Here is a 26,818-nt window from a genome sequence, read left to right as displayed (position 1 = left end):
TAAGCTCCACAATGCCGTAGTATTGATTCAAATACAACTGATCATTTTCTGGACAATAAGGACAATGAAATAGGAAACCTCACAAATAGAAAAAAAGCCGTTCAATTTTTTTTATGAGAGGGGATGCTTTGTCTTTTCAAACATGGTGAACCATACTGAAAAAAGGTCAAATCACTGGGTTGGTTGGAGGTCGAATTAAAATAGGTAGCTTACAGCTACACACTCGTTCTAGGCCAATCATTTTAGCTATACAAAGAGGCGATTCAAAAAGCAAAGAATTTAGCTATACAATGAGGCGATTCCAAAATCAACCAAAGCTATGCGTTTAAAATGTGTGTGTGTGTGAGTGTTTTTTGTTTTGTTTTTAAAAATCCCTGTTTAGACTAACCTGTAATAGCATCCATGAGAAACATGCAAGATGATGATTATCATATATTGGGTACGTTTATATACACACGTATGAAAGACGAATCCTCGTTTAAGATAGTCATTGGAATTTTCCTAAAAGAAGCTTCAAATGCAAATCACATCCTCCCTTGTAGTCCCCGTTGAAGGGGCAGCGACATTTATTTTACGTCAACTGCGTGAACCAATTGAAAGTATTTTCATTTTGCTTCCAGTGTCAGCAAAGTTTTATAATTGTATGGTATCCAAAGAAATTGGAAATCTCCTAAAATAGGCGTCATACCAAACATCCTGTGTAACACCTGATTAAGGTCCAGGAACATTTATTTTGAACCAATTAAAAGTATTTGTATTTATGTTTCTAGTGTCAGCAGAGTTTTCAAAGTGTATGCTGTACCAATCTCCCCCACCATTTCCCCCCATGCGTAAACTGTCACGTGATGTCTTATGAATAATTGAAACATAATACCTCTGAACTTCTGGTCTCCTGACGCAGTACGCCTGATCAGTTTGTGAGTATCATCCTCTGTGAGCGCTTCAAGACGTGCTCAAGTGGCAGTATGCAGCGAGCAGTGACAGCTACTGTTTTCTTCATGTCTGTACTGTCCACATGCAGCACAGAGAAATGTGGACTGCAGATAACAGCGAGGATGAAGAACAGGTCCGTCACGTTAAGAAATATCGACATCAAGTTGTGCCAAACGAAATGCACCCAAGACACCTTCATTTTTGCATCCTGTCGTCAATCGAGTACTGAAACAGGGCAGACAGGAGGATTCAGCGATCACTCTAAGAACACCCCTTACGTAAGTAATTGGAATCGTTTGATGGCAATGTTACATGTTACACATTGTGTTTTAAACAGTGACTGTAAGACATTGTTTCGTTTAGGATTCCGATGATGGGAGTAGTGCGTATGGTGCTGTATGAGTGAGTGAGTGAGTGAGTTTAGTTTTACGCCGCACTCAGCAATATTCCAGCTATATGGCGGCAGTCTGTAAATAATCGAGTCTGGACCAGACAATCAAGTGATCAACAGCATGAGCATCGATCTGCAAAATTGGGAACCGATGACATGTCTCAACCAAGACAGCGAGCCTGACCACCCGATCCCGTTAGTCGCCTCTTACGACAAGCATGGGTTACTGAAGATCAATATTCTAACCCGAACCTTCACGGGTATGCTGTATGAAGTGTGATCGTAAATATCTATAACAGTTGGACCAATCCTGCATACTATGTATGATTTTGAAAGATCATTCAGACTATATAAGAGGGCAAGAACAAGACTCTATCATTTAATTTTTTATCAAAAAGAGCGGTTGTGTGAAGATCATCTAATAACAATAGATAGCCAGTCTTGGCATATGTCGAAAGCCTGACCCTGTTGCTGCCAGGCGAATATATCTATTACTTACTTTGGTATTATTAATGGTATTTTACACTGCAATGTATAGTAAGTTTGATTTCATTTGAGACCGATGAATTGCTCACTAACACATAATCTAATACAATGTACATGCAACAAGATCAAGCTTGGCAGTCACATGAAATCGACAGACCAACTCTTATGATGATTTGTCTTATAATTTTGGACACCCGAATAAAAAGGTTGTTTAGCAAACGATCGTTATTTTGTTGTCACTTTTCACTATTTCTTACGAGAGAGTGCCACTTGCTGGTAGAACAGCCAGTTGTGCGAGTTGCACATGTGAAATTTAAATTTCACTACGCACACTTGTTGATATGAACGTGTTCAGCTCCACGTTGGGAGCCAGCGAACTGGTCCTAAATCGTCTTATCCACATGGCCTAGTCGCTTGACTAGCAGCAGGACACAGGACGTAGATGTCATCATGACTCCAAACCTTATAGTGTGTTGATAAACACACCACAAAACAATACAAGTGCAATACCCTAATTAAGATGCATGTTTGTACAATCACATAAGCCACATTTGTAATTGATATTGAAAACAGAACGTTGTGTCAAATGTTTTGGCATGTTATGTGAACAGAACCATAAATTGTGTTACAGCAGCATTGACTCGCTTACCACGAGATGCACAAGCAGAAGACGATCTACACCAAGCCTGTGAGACCGGGAATCTTTCAGCTGTACGACACATCTTATGTCAGAGGCGGGTGGACATTAACTGCAGGCAGTCTGGGTGGACACCGGTGATGCGTGCAGTACGAATGGGACATCTTGAGGGGATGAAGTTACTTGTGAACAAAGGTGCTGATGCATCACTCCTTGACACAGACGGTGACAACATCCTTCATTTAGCTTGTAACACTGGACTTTTGAAGGAGGTGCATTATGTCCTTTCACTGGACGTGGTGGACATAAACAGTAGAGGATGGAGACTGAAGACACCAGTGATGATGGCGGCGGAAGAAGGATATAGGGACTTGGTTGAGTTACTTATAAATAAAGGAGCTCATGCGTTGCTTGTTGATATAGACGGGAACAACTTCCTTCACTTGGCCTGTGAGAACGGATTTGTGGAAGTGGCGCAATATATCCTGTCTCAGAACCTAGTTAACATTGAGATCAAGAACTCACAAGGACAGACAGCAGTCATGATGGCACGAAAAAACAAGCTAAAAGGCTTATTTGATCATCTTTAGTTGCGTTACGGTACGGGAATTAAATATAATTATTGCCCATACATCTATGGTCTTTACATACATCAAGGCCCTTGTATCCAGAGATCCAGCAGTATGATGACACGCCACCATCAACCAGGATGCATGTCCATTCTGACCTCAACATTCACTTCAGCTCATCCGAAAGTCCGGTATTAAAGGAAAACACCTGCTTCGGCAACCTTGAACTTGACCAAGGACTTAGTCATCTAATGACACCCAATAGCATGGTCCTAAAAGATAGTCAAACGGGCCATCTCAACCTCACACCAGGCAAACCACGAAACGGCCAGACTTCGTCGCCATCAGGATCACCCAAACAGCCATTCAAAAGATCGAGATGAAAAGCTACCACTCATCGAAGTAATCTTAAATGACTACAAGAAAATATGGACAGGGGCCCCGAAGAACATGAAGCTCTAATATATCAGACATGAATGGTGTACATATTTTCAATCTGCTTAATCAAGCATATGACAACGGATGACTTTGTGAAAGCCTTAATCAAATCTATATGTGTGTCTAAAACTCTAGCCACAAACTGGTCTGAAAATATGGACTTCGAATAAATTTGTCAACTAATTTATCAGGGTAAAGTGCCCCAAAATCATTAGCGGTATGTACAATATGTACAATCCTGTGTCAGTCTGTACAACCCTATGTCGTAAAGCCATCATTACTATTCAGTACTTCCCCTGAAGTGAAGGTGTACGTCAGGGGGTTTCTGTTTCTGTTTCTACATTGTTTCCTCTGGAAATCTTTTGTTCTGAACGTGGCTCTCCCATGTAAAGCTTGTTTGCCTTACTTGCCTTACAAGCTAGATGCCTCCGTATGCATCAAATTTTAACCTCGCCCATCGAGTGCACCGTAACTCACCTACCCTCAATCCTGCGTTTATATTGCCATCCCCACAATCATCTGTTACCCGAAATGCCAGACCTGGAAACAACTTGGGCGAGTGTTCAATAAGCCTTTGTCCTTTAGCAAAGGTCCCATTTTGTCTCTTCTCCACTATCGTTCTTTTTCTTTCCTTGAAATCTTACTAACTTCTGCTATTCCCACCAAAAACAGTTTCAATAGAAGAGCGTTTGACTTGTACTAATGATGAAAATCTTTGTATGTCACATGGCCACACGCAACTTCCTCTGGCTGTGGAGAGGGTGAGGTCGTGTGACTTTGTGTGCTGGCGAATGCGTCCCTTAATCTGAGCGTGTTGGTTCGAATGACTGAAGAGACACAATGTTAAAAGATTCTAGAATCTGAGAAAGTGTAATCCCAGGTTATTTATTGTGCTCCGTGTTTCCATGAACGTTTTTTTGTCGATACAAGAGATAATATTTCATCAAAGAACCACGAATGAGGCAATTTCGGAATGTCCCTATTTTGGGACCATTGTTGCAGTGAGAGGAATATCACCATCGTTATTTTTGTTACTATGTTACTATGCTTTTGTATTGCCTTTGAATGTGTACCACTCTATGTATTACTACATTGGCGCCTTTGTTGTGATTTGTACAGATCTATAAGGTTACGTAATTAAAATTCTTCAAACGTATTAAGAAGTTGGTGTAGCAATACAAGACAAATCTTACAACTTCTCTATTTGTTTATCACGACGTTTCTGGGCTATTTCTTGCCCCTTCTTCAGGTGGATAGTGACCATGGTGAATAGACCGCCTTCGTGGTGTAGTGGTTAGAGCATCCGCCCGGAGAGGTCGCGGGTTCAATCCCCAAGAGACGTAAAAATATGGTACTTGTTGTTCCCTTCCTGGCGCTCGGCATTAGAGGGTAAACAAGGCCTGGCCGGTTCGGAGTCAGTATAATGTGTCTGGGAAAGGTATTCATGCTTAACTGCGGCCTGATAACTCACTGAGCTAGCACTATAGAACCAGTTTAAATCTGGGCTAGTACAAGCAGCCACACATACACATGAATGCACGTCGTCATATGATCGAAAGATTTTTTTTTTAGCACGACTTTAAACTCCATTTCACATCACAGTACGGTATACACATACCAATATACATATATGAGCACAACCATCCTATCACTATCACCATCAAGTCAACATTTTCACCACTGACATCACCATGACTTCAAGAGGTACATCAACGGCATGGCGATGAACAGAATAGTGACATCAATGACATCACCATGAACCCATGAATCTAATCACATGCACCACCATCGTCCCGACATTTCCATCAATGACATCACTATAAGCTCAGTTGGTACATAACCAACGTTGTCATGAACTCAAGATTCACCACACCGACAAGTAGATTCAAGATTATGCAACGAGCAAAACGGCTTCCAGAAGAAAAGAAGTACAACTGAGCATATATCTACGTTGACGTCACTTATTGAGACAAGAAAAAGTATGGGAAAACAGACATTTGCCGCCCTCAGCGATCTCAAGAAAGCTTATGACTGTATTGACAAAAATGTTCTGTGGGAAACATGAAGCGACTCGGGTATAGTTAAACAGTAGCGTAGCGGGTGATATGGGCTGGGTTGACCCGGCTGTACGTCAGTGGAAAAGTGTGAGCTGAGTCTACAAGAAGTTGTGTGACATAAATCAAGATAGACTTTGTTTTAAAGTTTTTAAGTGGGCAAATGAGATGGCTTAACAGAAACGGCGTAACTGGAATGTTCGTGTCCATATAGTTACACAGTATGGACCTAGAACATTATATTCCCATAGGCAATTCATTTCATGTTAACCATGTCACATCAGAAGTTACTTGCAGAGTAATGGGAATTTTAAGGAGGAATGGCGGGCGACACTGGAATATCCTAACAGTAAGCACGGCGATGGCGGCAACAAACCTGTATACCTGCAACAAAAACTTCGGCTGTATAACCAGTTTAAACGTTCCTGTGGTGTAGAACGGTATATACAGAGCTCCCTCCCCATGACATATCGTCGTGCGCTAGCCCTCTTCAGATGTGTTGTTGCCTGCCTACGAGCTGAGACTGGGCGGTATTTCTATTTTACCTCTAGCTGAGAGAGTGTGTTTTAACTGCGAGAATTGTGTGGAAGATGAATGTCACGTATTATTGCATTGTCCTGTGTATACTGATATTAGAGAAGTTCTTTTAGTTAAATGTAGCAGTATATGTGATAGTTTTAATCATTGGAGCGCCTGTGATAAAGTGTTTTAGTTTATTGTCTAACCCAGATATTGTATTTTTATCAGCCAAATCCTGCAAATATGTTTGAGATATAGGAAGGGACATTTTATACAACGATATGTAAATCATGTTATGCATTTTATTGTCTATAATGTTCTTACATTCTTTGAGTGTCTTTCGTAACCCTAAATGGGTGGCTCGGCAATGTATGTTTGTACTTAATTGTATTTTTATGTTGTATTGTACGAGGTGGGACCGAAATAAACTATCTGTCTGTCTGTCTGTAAATTACATTAACACAACAAATGAAACATTAAGTAATTAGAAACGCATGTGACAAAATACATACTTGCACATCATATATATCACACCCTAATTGAACGTTTATTATCTATAAGAATAGGACTTTTCAAAGTACAGGCTTAGAATTGAACAATAATAAGGAAATACTAGTATACGTTCTGGAGGAATCTGCGACACAATACACTTAAGGAACATTGAATAGTGCAAAGTACTAAACACTAAATAATAAGTTAATAACAGCTATTTGAACATAGCGTGTTCAAACAAACTGGGTGCCACAAACAAATAACAGAACCCAAATATTATTTGTCTTTTGACCTGATCTTGTATGCTGCCAGCATAGCATTCTCATGATATCAGGATCATTGATGCGTCTTGTCTCATGATAAGCTTTGTCATTGTTGCTGATAATTCGGGAAGCAGGGTTGTGTCTGTCGTCTTTTCGTTTTCCTTTCGAGATGACGCAAAGTATAAACGGTATATATCATTACCCACATCGTCCACTTATTTTGGGCAACTGTACACGTGCTCGTGGACTTTACCGTCAACATGTGTCGATTTCCACCTACACTGAGCTGACATCCCATGTAATAAGTAAACCTTCTATCAGCGTTCAACTCAACTCACTTACAGTTGTATACTTAACACTAATGATTGATAACATTGTTTACAGACACACTGAGAACCTGTACCGCTTTCATAAGAGTTTCATGGCAAAAAACAAATAACAGTTTTGTGAATTAATGTCGTATCAGTTTCAAATTGTATAAGAAATATGTTTCTGGCAATGCGGTCAACGTTCATGCAGGGGTTTTACATGTAATTTTTGGTTAGACAAAATATACGTTCGGCCAGTGTAGAGTGACTGATTTCGATAAAAGATGTATCTGAGTTTCAGTGATTGCAAATATTTCAGTATTTATGCATGTGATTACGGAGATGTTATTGTAGACGATGTTGCTGTTGCTGTTGACGGCATACATTCAAAATAGACATGAAGCTAAAGATGGATATATAAATATGAAGTGAATATGGTAACTGTAAACTTGAACACTATGAAGAAGGCTGTAAGTGTATTTACATGACTACGGTGATGATAATCGGGCGTCGGAGATGCCTAACACTGTACACAATGTTTTCTCCGGATATCCAGATACTTATCCATAGTGATGTTTTGGTGTGTAACACAGATATTGAATTCGTTGTTGCAGTGGCATATTCTGTAGGGGTGTGCTAAATATACTCATATAACGTCTGACTGGCGGACTGTCCGAAAATACGATATAATTGGCACGTGGAGTTCAGCGGTAAACATTGCTTAAATGTATACAATTGTGTGAACTGTATGAAAAGTTTGTGACTAAAGTACATGAATATTTCTCGACACTGAATATACATTTGGCATGTCATACAAAATTCACAACTAACAAAGAATGTGAATGGAATCACAGATGTCCAATCAAAGAACACTGGTTTTGTATATTAAGGAAATATACGTTCTGGAGGAATCTGCGACACAATACACTTAAGGAACATTGAATAGTGCAAAGTACTAAACACTAAATAATAAGTTAATGACAGCCATTTGAACATAGCATGTACATTTTAAATTGAGCACCACAATACCGTAGTATCGATTCAAATACATCTGATCATTTTCTGGACAATATGTACAATGGAATGGGAAAACTCACAAATAAAAATGACGTTTAAAATTTCATACCATGAAACAAGAGAGGGTTAAGCTTTATCTTTGCAAACATAATAAAACGGCTCGAAAGAGGTCAAATCACTGAGTTTCGAGGTCGAATTCAAAACGGTCCTGCATATACTTGTTTACAACTACACACTCGTTTCAAGCCAATCAATATAGCTATATAAAGAGGCAATTCTAAAAACAATCAAAGTCGTTTTGGTGGAGTTTCGAAAATCCCTGTTTAGACTAACCCGTATATGCATCCACCAGACGTGAAAAGATGCTGAGACCTGATGTTGAGCATATAAGTCAGGCCTGTAAGATGGTGTCGGTGATGAAGTTTTGGTTGATAGTCGTTTCTTGTTTTGAAACTCTTTGAGTTCATTGTAATATTATTTATGTACCCCTTGAGGTCATGGTGATGTGATGAAATTATTGGTTTGAGGGTGCTACATGTGATTAGTACCTTGGCTTGATGGTGATGTCGGTGGTGTACCTTTTGAGTTCATGGTGATGTCCGTGGTTTTTATACCCGGTCACAGGTAGGCTCGATCCCGACACCTTATCCAGCGGCATCACTAGCCTGGCGCCTTAGGATCTATAGCCCTTTTTTATACTGTATTGTCCTAATTTAAAATCCAATTTTAGAGAGAGATGCTAGTTTTATTTCTTGATACTGTGATATTCTTGTCGGTTTTACTGCCCTTCGATGATAGGTTTTTATAATTTTACATGTATTTATGGTGAATTCTAAACATGATTTAGTCACGATATGGCTGAAATATTGCCGATGTGACTTTAAATTTTAACTCACTCACTCACCTGGCGCCTTAGATCGCTCGCCCACCGCGCCCACCACGCCCACCGCTGTATCGATTTCTCCAGTCATTGTCTTCATGTGTTAAGGCGGTTGAATGTTATGGTGATGACATGTGAACTGGCGGATACAGGATGTTTAATGCAGCCAGATAGTCTTTGCACAGCACAAACTAAAGGTATTGATTATCAATATTGGTACTTTGATTTTCCGGGATGGAAGACCTGTTCTCGATTTTCAAAAGTCAAAGTAATTGGAATTTTCCTAAAAGAAGCTACAAATGCAAATCCACCCTCCTTTGTAACACCCACAGAAGGGACAGGAACATTAATTTTACTTTAAACAGCGTGAAGTATTTGCATTTTTGTTTCTAGTGTCAGCACAGTTTTAAAATTGTTTTGAATCCAAAGAAATTGAAATGTTCCTTATAGAGGTGTCAAATGCAAATCACACCCTCCTGTGTAACACCTATTAAAGGTGCAGCAACATTTATTTTGAACCTGTTCAAGGTATTAGCATATACGTATATTGTGTCAGCAGAGTTTTTAAAATATACGCTGTATCAATCTCTCTAGTCATTTTCTCCATGGGTAAATTGTCACATGATATCTTATAAATAATTCATATATGAGTTTCATCCACTGTCAGCGCTTCAAGACGTGCTCAAGTGACAGTATGCAGCGAGCAGTGACAGCAACTGTTTTCTTCATGTCTGTACTGTCCACATGTAGCACAGAGAAATGTGGACTGCAGATAACAGCGAGGATGAAGAACAGGTCTGTCACGTTAAGAAATATTGACATCAAGTTGTGCCAAACGAAATGCACCCAAGACTCCTTCATTTTTGCATCCTGTCGTAAATTGAGTAATGAATCAAAGAAGACAGGAGAAGCCAGTATTCGCCCTAAGAATCGTACCAATGTAAGTTCTTTGATTTGTTTATTGACAATGTAGCATGTTACGCATTGTGTATAACATAGTAATTGAAGGGCATTGTTTCCGTTTAGATTCAATAGATGGCCGATGGACCAATTAGCATACAATTTATCCTTCTGGAAGATTATTGAAACTATAAAAGGCGGCAAACACATGACTCTATCATCTCACTTTGTATCAAAACCAGCGGTTGTTTGAAGATCATCTTGGCCAACTGGATATCCAGTCTGGGCATATGACGGAACACTGGTCGCTGTTGCTGCCAAGCAAATATACCTTCTGCTGACTTTAGTGGTATTATCAATGGTGTCTGATATTTCACACTGCTAATTAGTTCTGTTATATAATACTATTACCTTGCAGTGGTTTGTATTTAGTTGTACATTTAGTTATCCTTACACTACAAATGTTTATTGTACAGCAGTTCCGTTTTTGTTGGTTGAGACCAAATCCATTAGCGTACAGATTTCTGGAGGACCGTAATGTTTCAATTTTGAGATCGGCTGTTGCTATTTAGTTCAGTTATGTAGTACGATTACTTTGCGGTGGTTTATATTTAGGTGCCGTGCTCAAGATACGGTTATCTTTAGACTACAGATGTTTATTTGCAAGAGTTTCATTTTTGTTGCTTGAGCCCAAATCCATTTGCGTACAGGTTTCTCGAGGACCGTACTGTTTCAATTTTGAGATCGGCTGTTGCGTGGCTGGTTGTTTATCTACGCTGGTTTGTCGATCTTACCTAGACGCACAGAAATATCAGAGCATACCACTATATTCAGTTCTACACTACGTAGGCCCAAACGTTGCCTAATAATATCTTGAGGGCTGTTTTGTGATAATTCTGTCTATTACAGCTGCAACACTGAATTATATTGTCATTGTTTATGCTCAATCAACTAATATGGCCGGAATCGTACACAGGACATACGTCGTGGGAGATACTTCATATGATTGTAGAAACACTGTGCTGCTTTTGTATATTGCTAATGCCAAGAGATAGCAATAGATCTTCTGATCAGAAAAACCTTTGTCTACATGACTACAGAGCATACCCCGTCAGCAGCATGGTGTCACGGGGAGGACGTCACCTATAGGACGACTCTATGCTCTGCTACATGCGCCCCCGTAGGCAGAAGGCACGTCAAACTGAGGCCCCACTGTTGGGTACTAAGGATTAATTTCCTCAAATATGACATGAACGTACATACATGCATGCATACATACAAATATTTGTATAGCGCCAATATCCAGTACAACTGCTCAAAGGCGCTTTGTTTTCCCTTGATCATTAAATATCCATCAGAACGGCACATCGTTTTTTTCAATCTCAACGCCCTGGGGAGCATACAACTCTTGCTGCCTACTAGGCGCACAGAGTTAGTGTGGCTTTCCCATCCTTACAAGGTACCCATTCACAGCTGGATGGACTGGGACACATAGTCACAGTACTTTGTCCAAGTTTACTGCACGTTGCTGTGCCCGCAACTAGGTGTTTGCACGTATTCATGTGGCCACCATCTGGTCATGTACTAACGGATTAGTGGGTTCTTTTAAGTGCACAGGGTTGTGTACTGTACACTAGGGGTTGTGACAAAACTGAAAGAGTCTGCACACAAAGTTGACTCCAAGGTTTTTTACACTCGGTCACAGGTGGGCTCGATCCCGGCTCGCGGGATTACTAGCCTGGCGCCTTAGACAGCTCCATGTTGGGAGCCATCGAAACACCCCCAAAACAACAACAACCCCAACACACACACACACACCCCAAAAAGAAAATCATCCAAAGGAGTTAATCATGCCAGCAAGCGGACAAGGTGAGGATGTCATTTTTTGACCTAATGCGGCTACTATTATATTGTGTGGTAATCACACCATGAAAAAAAATTACAATTGTGTATTATCCGGTAGCCTACGATGCATGTTTGTGTAACCACTCAAGGCTTTGCTTGTTTGCTTGATTGGGTTTTATTAACTCTGCACTCAGCAACAATCCACCTATATGGCGGCGGTCTGTAACTAATCGAGTCTGGATCACACAATCAAGTGATCAACAGTATGATCATCGATCTATGCCACTGGCATACGACGACATGTGTCAACCAAGTCAGCGAGCCTCACCACCCGATCCCGTTAGTCGCCTCTTACGACAAGCATGGGCTACTGAAGATTCTAATATTAATAATAATAATAATGGCACCATGGGTCAGTGATTATGACCATGCAATTCATGAGAAAGTAACAAGGTCGTTTGTCTGTTACATCTCACCAGATTGCCTGAAAGTGTTATAAAAAAGTCCAAATCTAATACAGCTCCAGGGCCTGATGGCATTGGAAACCAGTACTGGAGACTGTTCCCCTGTGTCCAAACACTATTACTTCACTGTTTCAATTCTCTTGTGGACACAGGTGATGTTCCTCCATGGTTCTGCACAGAACGCACAATACTCCTTCCCAAAAGAGGAGACTTGACTGATCCCAAAAACTTCCGCCCTATCACATGTTTGAATTCACAATACAAATTATTCACAGGGTGTTTGACAAACCTCGTGTCATCATACCGCTCTTTAAATGATATAGTTTACAGAGTGCAGAAGGGAGCGAGAAAGGGGTGTTGGGTGTGCAAGGATCAACTTCTTTTACAGATGGGGGTAAACCAGGTGAATTTATTTACCAAGTCTGCCCAGAGTCCTTTTTTTTGTGGAGAAGGTTTCTGAGAAGCCATTGCATCCTGTGTACATGCAGTGTGTGGAACAGAATAGCAATCCCACCGACTCCTTCGCCTGGATGAAGTCGGCTGGTCTCAAATGTGAAACTGGGGGCTTTCTTTTTGCTGCTCAGGACCAGTCACTTCCCACTCGTAATCGCCAAAATGTGATTATGAAAGAAAATATTAACATGAAATGCCGACTGTGTAATGAATTTACAGAGATTGTCCAACACCTTATCAGTGGATGCCCTTCCTTGGCACTAACAGCATATCTTAAACGACATGATGGCATGGCTCGTTGCTTTTACTACCGTCGCCGCCATGTCTGTGGGTTTGACTCCGATGTCCATCCATGGTACAACCCTGAACATGTCCAAGGCGTCATGGAAAATGATGCTTTCAAACTTCGCTGGAATAGGCCCATATACAGTCTCAGAACAATTCCAGCCAACAAACCTGATCTTGTCCTTTTTGATAAAGCCAATGAATTTATACATATCATTGAATTTTTTCTGTCCCTTTTGACAGCAATGTGATTGGCAATATTCAGGAAAAGCGTGATAAGTATGCGGACCTCGCCTTTGAAATGTCTCGCTTGCATCCCAAGTACACTGTCGTCAGGCTCCCCATTGTTCTCAGTGCCCTTGGTTTGGTACCTCCTGATCTCTTGGCGCAGATCAGGAGAGTGCCCGGGTTCTCCACCAGGAGCACAACCCTTCTGACACTCTGGGCAATGCAGAAGGCTGCAGTGTTGGGGAGCCTTCATATTCTCCGGAAAGTTCTTGGTGGGTTCGACTAGGCAGCGTTTCCTGGGAGAAGTCCCATTCGCTGTCTGGGCTGCGTGTAGAGGGGGCGAGGGCCCTGAGCTGATGATGAACCTTACCAGCCTGACTGTGCCAGGATCACCCAAACCCTCTCTGATGAATTTTCATCTTTAATCTGTAAAACATAATAATAATTCATTTATATAGCGCCTAGTATCCATCTGACTAGTTGCTCACTGGATGCTGTAAGCAGAATCTGATTATTATTATCCTGGATAACCCAAGCTGCCTGTTAGGCGCTAGAGGGTTATAGTCACATGACTTTATCGAACCGGGTACCCATTGTCTGCTGGCAATTTTGAACAAACTCACGTGCCTAAGGTGAGACCACATGTATCACATTTGCTTCGTTGTGGGGCAGTACTGAAGTCCTAGAAACTCTCAGGAGTCAAGCTACCAAACACGGTCACCCATCAAAGGACTGTCCGAGCTTGACGTTGCTTAACTTCAACTGATTCGTGACGTGAGCTCTACGCACAGGACCACACACCACCACCCAGGTCTTCACGGGTGATCACATAAGGCACTTAAGAACCATGTATGAACATTTGGAAATATATCAACCAAAATATTTTATACTAATATATATTTGTCTCTAAGTTATCTTACTATTGGTGTTAACAGATACCAGTTAGTCCATGTCCCCCTAATGACTGCAATCTGACCTCCCGATGCTTGGAAACCGGATGTGGAAACGATTGCGAGCAACGTAAGTGTTTCACGTAGAGTCGTGTTAAGGTTAATCTTCTTCTTTATCGTCTAGTGGAGGGTGTTATCGGTGCAATGAATCAATCTGATAAACTTGGTATCCAACTCTGATAACTATGCAAATTACGTCAATCCACGAACTACTTTCTCAAAACTCCATACATGCCATGCGAATCCTAAAACGTTAACATTTCAGTGTACATTGCGAGTTACATTGTTTGTCAACAAGCCACGCTGTCCCCATTATCAAAATTGGTGATTCTGTAAGAATTAATTACAGAGGTTCTGGAGACTTGGAAACCATGAAACGGAGAACTCCGTTTAAACTGAACGCACGGATTATTAGGCACGAGTGACAGGCCAAAGGCTCGCATAATACAACTTTTATTCCTAATATATGATATTAATGATACGGAAACACACTCGGTTAATAATCTCTATATCAGTGTCATCACTTTGGGCATACACGGCACCTACATTACAAAAATCGAAATGTGTTTGAAGTAAACTTTAATAAACTTGTAATATTTTTTTCTACGTTTTATGAGAAAACAGTGAGGCATAATATGGGTCCTATGGAGAGGCTGTCCAGCAAAGATCCAACATATCTCTCACCATTACATAACATCCTGCACATTCTAGTCCAATTCACATTCATAATTGATACCCGTGAAGGTCCGGGTTAGAATGAACCTTCAGTAACGGGATACGGTAGTCAGGCTCGCGGGCTTGGTTGACACATGTCATCGGTTCCCAATTGTGCAGATCGATGCTCATGCTGTTGATCACTGGATTGTCCGGTCCAGACTCGATTATTTACAGTCCGCCGCCATATAGCTGGAATATTGCTGAGTGCGGCGTAAAACTAAACTCACTCACTCACACATAATTGATATTGAAAACAGAACCTGGTATAAAATGTTTTCTGTGTCTTGTGAATGGAACCATAAATTGTGTTACAGCAACGCTGACTCCCTTACCACGAGATGCACAAGCAGAAGACGATCTACACCAAGCCTGTGAGACCGGGAATCTTTCAGCTGTACGACTTATCTTATGTCAGAGGCGGGTGGACATTAACTGCAGGCAGTCTGGATCGACACCGGTGATGCGAGCAGCACGAATGGGACATCTGGAGGTGATGAAGTTACTTGTGAACAAAGGAGCTAATGTATCACTTGCTAACACACCCGGTAACAATATGCTTCACCTGGCCTGTGTGGATGGCCCTGTGGAGGTAGTGCAATATGTCCTTCCATTGGACGTGGTGGATATAAACAGTAGAGGGTGGAACGAGAGAACGCCACTTATGATTGCAGGTATTACAGGAACGCTAAAAATAGTTGACGTCCTAGTAAGTAAAGGAGGTGATGTGTCACTTGTTGACAAAGACAGTAACAACATCCTTCACCTTGCCTATGAGAGTGGACAAGAAAATGTAGCGCTCTATGTCCTGTCATTGGGCGTGGTGGACATAAACAGCAGAGGTTGGAGACAGAAGACACCAGTGATGCTGGCAGCGGAAGCAGGCTATAACGAATTGGTTGAAAGCCTGGTGAGAAAAGGAGCTAATGTTTCACTCCTGGATACAGACGGCAACAACGTCCTTCACTTGGCCTGTGCGATGGGAAATGTAGAGGTTGTGAGGTATGTCCTTTCACAGGCCTTAATAAACATCGACAGTAGAGGACACGATGGGAAGACACCATTGATGCAGCAGAGGAAAGGCATAGAGCTTTAGTTGAGTTACTTATAAATAAAGGAGCTCATGCGCTGCTTGTGGATACAGACGGGAACAACTTCCTTCACTTGGCCTGTGAGCACGAATATGTGGAAGTGGCGCAATATATCCTGTCTCAGCACCTAGTGAACATTGATGTCAAGAACTTGAGAGGACAGACAGCAGTCATGATAGCAAGCGAAAAGAAGTTACGAGGTTTATTTGATCATCTGTAGGTGAGTGGCAGTGACGACAATTAGGTGAAATCATTGTCCATACATTTATGCAATATAAATACATCAACACCTTTGTATCCAGAGAGCGAGCAGAATGATGAAACTCCACCATCAACCAAGATGCCTGTACCTCACCATTCACTTCAACTCAACCTAAAGCTAAGTCTGAAATTAACCGAACAAAGAACACCTGTTTCAGCAACCAGTAATATGACCATGAACTTACTCATCTACTGACACCCAAAAGAAACGCTATTTAAGAGTAGTTTCTCAACCACACACCAGGCAAACCCCTATACGTCTTGAATTCGCTTCCATCAGGATCACCCGAAAGTCTGTTATCATCAGGGCCAATCGCCACATTCTTTCACTACCAACAGCCATCGACAGGATCGAGATGAAAACCTACCACTCTTAGAAGTTATCTTATGTGAGTGAGTGAGTTAGTATTTAACGTCACATCGGCAATATTGCAGCCATATCGTGACGAGAAATGTTTTATATAAATAATAAATTAGACTTGCTAAAGAATCAGTCAGCGAAGGACTGTAAAATAACTAGAGCATCACAGATGGAGTTTAAAACTAGCATGAACATGTAAAACTATTTTATTTACGAAGACAATACAATATAAAAACGGGCTATAGATCGCCAACAACTGAAGGTAGATCACCATACTAGGAACCATGGGGACTTACATTACCTTTGCTACCTGCATGGGCCCTAGTTGGATTTACACCATCCCTTCAGCCATTGGCGACAGAAGAGAAATCGAGCCATAAATTAAAAACACACTTATTCTACGATTAAAAAGCAGGTACACTTAGATTGACTCAATGTTTTGGGACTTACGTACCCTCTCAGGAGGACAATAATTTTACAATACTTCAACCCCCCTTTGAGGATACAGCCACTAACAATCTCAGTTGCTAATCTAAACTACCAATAATAAAATATATATCTATTTACAAATCACTCAACAAATCTAATTTTTTTTTAAAATGCAAGAATTAAATGAGAACTGACATTATAAAAAGATCCTTCAGAGTTTTGGATTTGAAATAGATATCCCTTTGTGATGGAATATTCAATGCAGTCAAGCAAGACATGCTTGACTGTGATTCTTTCGTCACAAGGGATGCAAAACGGAGGATCTTCGCCTTTAAGCAAATATTCATGGGTATATCTAGTATGGCCAATGCGACATCGCCGCATAATGACCTCTTCAAATCTGGACTGATAACCCAAGTAGGTGTAACCAATGTAGGGTTTTATTCCATGTAATTTATTAATACCTACTTGGGTGTCCCACTTCTTCTGCATTAGATCGCGGATGTATGTTCTAATGCTGGCTTTGTAATCAGAGTATGGAATTAGAAGTGGTGTCACAGATTTGTTGAGGGCTGCCTTAGCAGCAAGATCGGCCATTGTATTCCCAGAAATGCCAACGTGACTGGGTAACCAACAAAAGACGATGTCGCATTGGCCAGTAGCAAGTTCATTGTACAATTCAATAATGTCTAATAAAAGTGGATGTTTGCAAGAAAGATTTTTAATAGCCTGAAGACACGAAAGAGAATCTGAAAAGATGATATATTGTTTATATTTACGATGTTTATTAATATATTTAAGAGCTGTTAAGATGGCGTTTGCTTCTGCTGTGAAAATAGAGCTGTTTTTTGGTAGTCGAGAAGATATTGTTTTGGATCCAATGACAGTGGCACATGCCACCGCGCCACCATCCTTGGACCCATCTGTAAATAAGGATTTATATGTTTTGTATTGATTTCTTAATTGACTAAATTCTTGTTTATACTGTAATTCATTTGTTTCTGATTTTTTAAATGTAGTTAATGTAAGGTCAACTTCAAACCTAACCAACTGCCAAGGCGGAGAAGAAAGAAAACGGGAAGGAGCTATATATTCTAGCTCAATGCCAGCAGCAGAAAGGAAAGGTTTCAATCTTATACCAAGAGGCGGAACAAGAGAAGGCTTCTTGTGATACAGATCTTCATATAGTGGATTAAAGACACAGTTATATGCAGGGTTTGACTCATTGGAATAAAGTTTTGTAATATACTGTAAAGTTAATTTTATACGGCGTTGTGTTAGAGAGGGCTCATCTGCTTCAACATATAGACTATCAATAGGAGAGGTTCTAAAGGACCCAAGACAAAGTCTTAGGCCTTGGTTGTGGACAGAATCAAGTAGTTTTAGGTTGCTTGTGCAGGCTCCACCATATACGATGGAGCCATAATCAAGTTTCGAGCGGACCAATGATCGATACAGGTGGAGGAGGGTAGCTTGATCCCCCTCCCCACTTTGAGTTGGAAACAACTTTCAACAAATCGAGTGCCTTCAGGCATTTGGCTTTAAGTGATTTAATATGTGGCAAAAAAAGTTAAATGGGAGTCGAAAATTAGACCCAAGAATTTGGCCTCCTTAACAACTTTGATAGGAGTGCCATTTAAAGATAGTTCTGGATCTTTATGCGGTTTATATTTTCTACAAAAGTGTAGACAATTAGTTTTGGATTTGGAAAATTTAAAACCGTTTTCAAGACACCATTTATTTATTTTATTTAAACACAACTGCAATTGCCGTTCAATAGTATGCATATTTTTACCACGACAAGAAATATTAAAATCATCCACAAAAAGTGATCCATCAATGGAATCGTTTAAAACCTTGGATAAACTGTTAATCTTGATACTAAATAAAGTGACAGACAAAATACTGCCTTGAGGGACACCCTGATCCTGATTGTAATGATCAAAGTCATGTAAATCCCTCAAAATGCTATGCTTCCAGGTCGTATCATAAGCTTTCTCAAGATCAAAGAAAATTGATACAGCATGTTGTTTACTTACTATAGCATTCTTAACAAAGGATTCCAAGCGTACCAAATGATCAATGGTACTACGATTTTTCCTGAAACCACATTGAATATTGGTTATAAGGTTATTGGTTTCAAGATACCAAGTTAATCTATTATTCACCATACGTTCCATGGTTTTACAAACACAGCTAGTTAGAGAGATCTGTCTGTAATTAGACGGATCTGTATGATCCTTGCCAGGTTTTGGTATTGGGACTACAATGGCATTACGCCATGAAGGAGGAAATTCTCCAGACGTCCATATTTTGTCAAATATATCTAAAAGTGTCATCAGACATGGTTCCGGTAAGTGTTTCAGTAGCAGGTAATGTATATTGTCATCACCCGCTGCAGTGTCATGAGCTTGCTCAAGAGCAGTATGTAGCTCATCTAATGAAAACACTTCATTATAATCTTCACCGTTATTTGATTCGAAATTAAGTTTTGTCTTTTCCTGTTGTTTCTGATAGCTCTGAAACTCAGGGACATAATTTGCCGATGATGAATTTTTGGTAAGGGTTTCGCCAATTTTATTTGCAATGTCAGATTTATCAGTTATCAAGTTATCACCATCTTTAAGATGGTGTACAGCTGATTTTGAACCTTTGCCTTTTATTCGCTGAACCATGTTCCAAACCTTAGACATTGGCGTGCGCGAATTAATTTTGGAGACATAATTTCTCCAAGATTGTCGTTTGTTTTGTTTAAAGGTACGACGCGCCATTGCATTGAGTATTTTAAATTTATTTAAGTTATGGACAGTTGGATGATGGCGGAAATAACGCTCGGCCTTTTTCCTCGCTTTTCTGGCTTGTCTACAATCTGTATTAAACCATGGTTTTCGTACATGTGGAGTCGTAGAGGACTTTGGTATACACTCATCAGCTATTTCATTTAAAACATCAGAAAAAGTCTGAATGGGATCAGTTATATCACTGAAACAATCAGGTCGCAGTTTCGATTTACAGTTTGTTTGAAACGAAGACCAGTTAGCCTTCGAAAAGTTCCATCTCGTGTACGAAGGAGAATCAGATGGAGTTATTTCTGAAAGAATAGTTGGGAAGTGGTCACTTCCACAAAGGTCATTATGAACAGACCAATCAAATTCATTCAGGAGGTGTGAATCTGCAAGAGATAAATCCAAAGAAGAATAAGTGCCAGTTGCAGGATGCAGATAGGTGCTTGAATCATCATTAAATATGCACAGGTCATTATTGGAAATGAAGTCTTCAATTATTTTACCTTTAGTATTAGTGGTAGTACTGCCCCAGAGTGGGTTGTGACCGTTTAGGTCACCCATGATAACACATGGCTTTGGGAGTTGGTCATAGAGTGATTGAAGATCAGTCAGCTGAAGTGTCGATGAAGGTGGGATATACAGAGAGCACAATGTAAATGCTACACCCAGAGTAAGTCGCACTGCAACAGCTTGGAGATTAGTGTTAAGAGTAACAGGGCTGTGAATTACATTCTGTCGAATAAGGATAGTAGAACCTCCAGTGGCTCTATCACCTGGAGGGGAGAAATAATTATAGGCTTCAAACTGACGCAAGTTAAAAATATCCGTCTGTTTCAGATATGTCTCTTGCAGACAGAACGCTGATGGCGTTAAATCCTGGAGTAATAGCTGTATTTCATTAAAATTTGTCCGGAGTCCTCTACAGTTCCACTGCACGATATTGGTAGATAGACCTATCTTGGAGGCGGATTAATTGGGGATCTACCCCGCACCGTTTTCGAGGGCGACAAGCTATGTGCCCTAGAATGGACGTTTTCGGACACGTCCATATCCTCAAGTGATCCGTATTTGTTAAATAACTTGATTGTATCATCTGACCCCTTGGGGGCTCTGCCACTTTGTTTCTTTGAATCTGGCTTCGATTTGCCTTTGTTTTTAACGATTGTTTGAACCTTTGGCGTTGATTGAGACCGTTGAGTTGACTGAGAAGAGGTGCCACGGTCACGAGATGGGTCTGATTGGACTTGGGGCGTACCAGGAAGTGGTTCTGCAGTTTGTGTAGATATTGCAGGTGACAAAATCTGAGGAGTAGACATAGCAGGTGACAAAATCTGAGGAGAATCGGTTGTGAGCCAGGTTAGATTCGTCTGACAGCTCACAGACGATTTGGTTAGTGGAGGAGTTGAATCAGACGATGTTTTGGCTATGGATGCATAGGATTCCTTAATTTCAGATCGTAAGACAAGCTTTTTGGCATCAGTAAAACTAATGTTTTGGGTGAACTTGATCTTATTGATCTCCATCTGCTGTTTCCAGATCGGACAATCTTTTGAGAATGATGAGTGATTGCCTGCACAGTTGGTACATTTCTTAAAGTCACTGTCACAATCTTCTGTTGTATGTGTCTTCTCACCACAGTGAGCACACACAACAGCCATTGGCAAGTACTAACCCCATGACCAAAACTTCTGGCATTTAAAACACCTTAAAGGATTAGGTATGTAGGTGTCGACATTAATGTGACAATATCCTGCCTTTACTGATCTGGGAGCATTTGGAGAGGAAAACGAAAACAGGTACGTATTAGTCTGAATGGTTTCCTGGTTTTTACGTGTTGTAAAACGCTTAACGTATGTGACCCCTTGATCTTTCATTTCGGAAACAATATCAAGTTCAGACATGTCAGCAAACAATCGATCTCTATCTCTGATGATTCCTTTGCTGGTGTTCAGTGTTCTATGAGGAGAGACTGACACTGGAATGCCGACGAATGTTTCAGTTGACATCAGGTTATTAGCCTGCGATCTTTTGCTGCACTCAACAAGTAATGCACCTGAACGTAAACGTTTGATATTTTTAACGTCACCGGCAATGCCTTGTATGCCTTTCTGTATTGCAAAGGGGTTCAATTTTAGTCTTGTGCTATCTTGAGTCTCAATCACGAGAAAACGTGGCCAGTTATCAATGGATGTGGACAGTCGTTGTTCGTTATCATCTGGATCAGTGTCAAGTGGACGTTTTGTTTTTTTAAAGGGGGTTTCGTATGCCATGGTTAGTTTTTAATGGTTCATCATCCGAGCTCCCCACCCACCACGGAGTATCACAAGGACAATGCTAAACACAAGTGGGTCTCCAACTTGTAGCACCAAGGATACTCGGATGATATACTCAAGCAGAAATCCCGTCCTCCACTGACACAGGGGCGCAACCCACGGCATACGGGTTGGTGGACCTAATATCCCCACGGGTCCACAACGGGGGTTTGAAGGGCGCTTAGCGTGACCCAGCACCCACCACGAGGAGGTGGCCCTTCATGGGTGCCTATCTTAAGTGACTACTTCAAACAATTGAATGAGGAAGCAAATATTGACAATGAAACATTGATATTTCAGACATGAATGGTGTACATGGTTATAATAAATAACAAAGGGTGACTTTATGAAAGAATTACCACAAACTTGTCACTCTGTTTCCACGCTTGTTTAGTAAGATAGTTCCTAGACATCTGGCCACATGTATAATAAGGTAAAAGGACATGAAAACCAGCATAAGTACTATTGAAGACTCACGTTACTCAACTGTCTTGAAATCCCTCAAATATCTTTCGAATAAATGTCTGAAAACAGTTCTTGATTCCTCTCATTTTCTTTCGGAAGGACAGGATGGATTAAAATATGGATGCTCAACCTTAGACCACATTTATATCTGAGATAATCTGCTTATAGACAGATAAAGATAAACGCAAGTTGTGCTTTCTATGGTTTTTAAACTTCGTACGAATGAAAACTGAAGAAATAGGCTTCGGAGAACATTGTCGGGATAAAGTGTCCACGCACCATTACAAACACGCATCAGTCAATACAATCCTGTTTCATATTCAGATTTATGGATACAGATTCAAAATGACAAAAAATTCTCCACAATGCTGTATGTCTAAAAAAGGATGGTTTCAACTTCCCAATAGGCAACTTCCTTTTCATGTCGAGCAATATTCCAACAGCGCTAGCCTTTGGCTTTTACATTTCACAACGATTTAGCTACAATCGACCATGTTCCGTTTAATAAGACTTTAAAGAGCGTCATACCACTCTTGCTCTGAAGTTTTTGATCAAGGTTACAACATTGAAGGCCTCAGTAAAGATTTCAAAAGGTTTTATGGTAAACATGAGGAGCAAATAATGATGTCCAATGCAATTCCCTATTTTGACTTGTATCATACGTTCCCGAATTATTTCAGATGGAAAATTGACTAGACTTAGCTTATGTTTATGACTGGTGCCAGCGGTGGGGCAGGATACCTTACCTGGTATCATCACTACTTTATCGCGATCCATAAACATATACTCATGCGACTCGAATTGTTTACAAACAACATCGTTCAGCTGTAATACTGATGAAACAAATATATACTCATGATATAATCCCAAATGTACAATCAACTCTGCTTTTTGCAGAGACATCATTACTATTTAATACATCTCTGAAGTAATGGTGTACGCCAACTTGAAACATTAATTGTTGCTACATTGTTCCCGATGTCCCCTCTGATGATCTATTGCCCTATATGTGGTTCTTCCTTTGTTAGGCGCATGTCCTTTACTTCCATTACAAGTTGAATGCCTCTGTAAGCGTCCACTTTTACCCTCGGCCATCGAGTATACCTTTGCTGAGCCTGGCGTTCCGATTATCAATGTGTCTATTGCCGTCCCCACAATCAGCACTGTATACTAGAAATAACTTGGGCGTATGTTCAATAGGTCTGTGTCCTTCACCAAAGGTCCGCTATTCTTTCCTTCTCTACTTGTCTCTACTTTAAAAATCTAAATGTCAAATTAAATACCTTCCTTTCTACTCTTATCACCGAAAGCGTTTTAACACAAGAGTGTTAATCTAGTACCAATGATGAAAAAGGTTTGCACGAATGAGTGAGTGAGTGAGTGAGTGAGAAGGTGAGTGAGTGTGTGAGTTGAGTTTTACGTCGCACTCAGCAATATTATAACTATATGGCGGCTGTCTGTAAATAATCGAGTCGGGACCAGACAATTCAGTGATCAACAGCATGAGCATCGATCTGCGCAATTGGGAGCCGGGAGGTTACGAAGCCGGTGGCGGTGAAGAAGCTCATCTGTACATTGGTTGCTGGCGATTGCTTGCATACTCATAACTAAGGTATACCGATGACACAAACTGGTTATGTTATCTTCTCAGTAGAACATAACTCATAAACGTTGCAGTGATTTAATGAACATTATGTCTTTTTATTAAGGTCAGTATGGTCAACATTGATGCAAGGGATTTTAGACGTAATTTGAGTAAACATAAATACCCATGATTAGAGCAGGGTTTCAATAAACAAATGTAGTTGAGATTAAAGTAAAGGAATACTAGATTTATAAAGGAAACACACGTCCAGAGGAACGCGAGACACAATACACTTAAGGAACAATGAATACAGCAAAAGTACTAAATGTAAATCATACGTTAAGTCGGCCATTTGAATATAGCAAGTACATATTAATTTGAGAGTTACAATACCTTAGTATCGGTTCAAATACAACCGATCATTCTATGGATAATATGTACAATGAAATACACACACTCAAAAACACACTTAAACTTCCATTTCATGCTTGTCGCTGACTTAGTTGACACGTGTCATCGGTTCCCAATTGCGCAGATCGATGCTCATGATGTCGATCACTGGATTGTCTGGTCCAGACTTGATTATTTACAGACCGCCGCCATAAAGCTGGAATTTTGTTGAGAGCGGTGTAAAACTAAACTCACTCACTCACTCCATGCCAGAGAGAGAGAGAGAGAGAGAGGGGTTGCTCTTTGCAAAGATAATGTACCAATTCGACAATTAGCAGTAGTTGAAGATTTCTTTTCTGACAATAACATATGCATCTCTGATGAGTGCTACAACACGAATTTACGTCCTGCCACAGCCATTTATTCAGCACTAGATCCGACTCCTACAGATGCTGATTTACAAAATGAATTTGACTGGTCTGTCCATGATGACATATGTGGAAGTGTCAACTTCCCTACGATGCTTAAGACTATCACGCCTACTGATGAGACACCTTCGACAAGATGGTTTCACCAAAGCACAGTGGCTCTTTTCAAACCCTTTGTTCTGAAATACTGCAGCCTGATACTCTCAAAGGTACTCTTGCCCTATTCAGCTATTCGCAGAACAACTGAAAATATAGCTGATGAAGCTATTCCTAAGTCCTCTATTAACCCACACATACGTAAACCATGGATTAGTGATGATTGTGAAGAGGCAAGAAAATGTAGAAAAAAGCAGAAAAGTACTTCCGCCAACACCCAGTTCAACACATACAGTTCATAATCTAAATACTAGTAAATAGCGCAAGGGCTAGACGAACCTTTAAACAAAATATATGTCAGTCTTGGAGACATTATATATCCAAAATCAATTTGCGTACACAATATCAAAGGTAATTGTAATAGTCCGTTTATATGGCGCTCATATCCAGGCACATTACCTGCTCAAGGTGCTGCGTACAGTACTATTCCCGGTCATAGGACACTATCGTACTATCCGATTCTTTTTCAACTTCCTGGGGATCATACAGCCATGCTGCCTGTTAGGCGCAATGAACTAATCACTTACATTGCCAGCACATCCTCACGGGTACCCATTTTACAGCTGAGTGAACTGAGACAATGTGGATCTAAGCACATTCAAGTTCGTGTTGGATCATCCCTGACTGATCATTATAATGACGATCAGGGTGTTCGACAAGGCAGTGTTGGACTATCACCTTATTTAGCATTAAGACAAGCAGCCTCTCCAACGTACTGAACGACTCAGTTGATGGGTCACTGTTTGTAGATGCCTTCAACGTATCTTGCTGAGGCAAAAATATGCACACGATAGAAAGGCAAAATTTCAAATTTACCGTTTCAGTATGTTACTAAGTTACGTTCCAATCAATTAAATCCTGCTTATAACTGTGTGTTTTGTCCTTCCTATGAAGAACTATTTCTAAATAAACCAAAACATATCCCGCCACTTGGTATTTGGATCAACCCTCACATTACCAAATGTAACATCTCCTTACCACCGACTCCTCCTTGGCAAATGATCTGATCTGAAGTAGGCATTTCACTCTCTGAGTTTAAAAAGATCTGACACAAATCCACTTATCTATAAACAGATATATGTACTATAGCGAGCCAAATATAACACCCATCGGTCAATTTTTGCAAATGGTTGAAAAGATAGTGCCTTGAGCATGTGCCTTGTACATGGAAAAGGCGCGTTACAAATGTACAATTATTATTATTATCATATAGTTACAATGTTTCAAGTGCAACTGTCGTTGGATCTAATATCATATCTTCCAGGATTCCTGATAATAGATCTATTTTCACTGCTGAAGCCGAGGCGATCCAAATAGCCTTGGAATACATTCAAACTAAATATAAGACAGTTACCATCTTCTCTGATTCTCTTTCCTGCCTCCAAGTACTTTAACTCCAAAGAAACCCTTTATAAGTGGGTTTATAAGTACGTGTATATAATCAGCTCCCAACTGATGGCTGCCCAGCCATGCTGGCATTGTAGGTAACACACGAGCAGATGCTACAGCTCTGGATGAGTCTCTCGGTCTCTCACTTACTGATACCTTATTCTAGTTGTAAGCCATACATCAAAGAATACATCAGACAACTAATGCAAGCAAAGTGGGACACCCAAGTACAACACATTTCATGAAATTAACAAACTTTAGGTTATACCCACTTATGTTTACATCAAGGGACGATTAAGGCGATGTCGAATTGGCCTCACACGTTTTACTCATGAATAT

The 26,818-nt window shown here is 40.4% G+C and overlaps 1 protein-coding gene across 1 annotated transcript; it reads left to right on the top strand.

Annotated features, from left to right (window-relative positions):
- Positions 1-2,602: 2,602 nt before the first annotated feature.
- Positions 2,603-15,922, top strand: LOC124286937 (ankyrin repeat and KH domain-containing protein mask-like). The gene is made up of 3 exons (XM_046723393.1): positions 2,603-2,995; positions 14,098-14,182; positions 15,144-15,922. Exons 1-3 carry the CDS (start codon positions 2,603-2,605, stop codon positions 15,920-15,922), a joined length of 1,257 nt encoding a protein of 418 aa, XP_046579349.1.
- The last annotated feature ends 10,896 nt before the right edge of the window (positions 15,923-26,818 follow it).

This window comes from Haliotis rubra, unplaced genomic scaffold (genome assembly GCF_003918875.1).
Source record: "Haliotis rubra isolate DU_JTF1 unplaced genomic scaffold, ASM391887v1 Scf396, whole genome shotgun sequence".
In the NCBI taxonomy this organism is placed as follows: Eukaryota; Metazoa; Mollusca; class Gastropoda; order Lepetellida; family Haliotidae; genus Haliotis; species Haliotis rubra.
This window is presented reverse-complemented; position numbering and strand designations above follow the sequence as displayed.

Coding starts and splice junctions, on each gene's coding strand:
- LOC124286937 (XM_046723393.1), top strand. CDS start 2,603: ATGGGACATCTTGAGGGGATGAAGTTACTTGTGAACAAAGGTGCTGAT. Junction 2,996..14,097: donor GACAGACAGCAGTCATGATG/GCACGAAAAAAC, acceptor TGGTGTTAACAG/ATACCAGTTAGTCCATGTCC. Junction 14,183..15,143: donor TGGAAACGATTGCGAGCAAC/GTAAGTGTTTCA, acceptor ATTGTGTTACAG/CAACGCTGACTCCCTTACCA.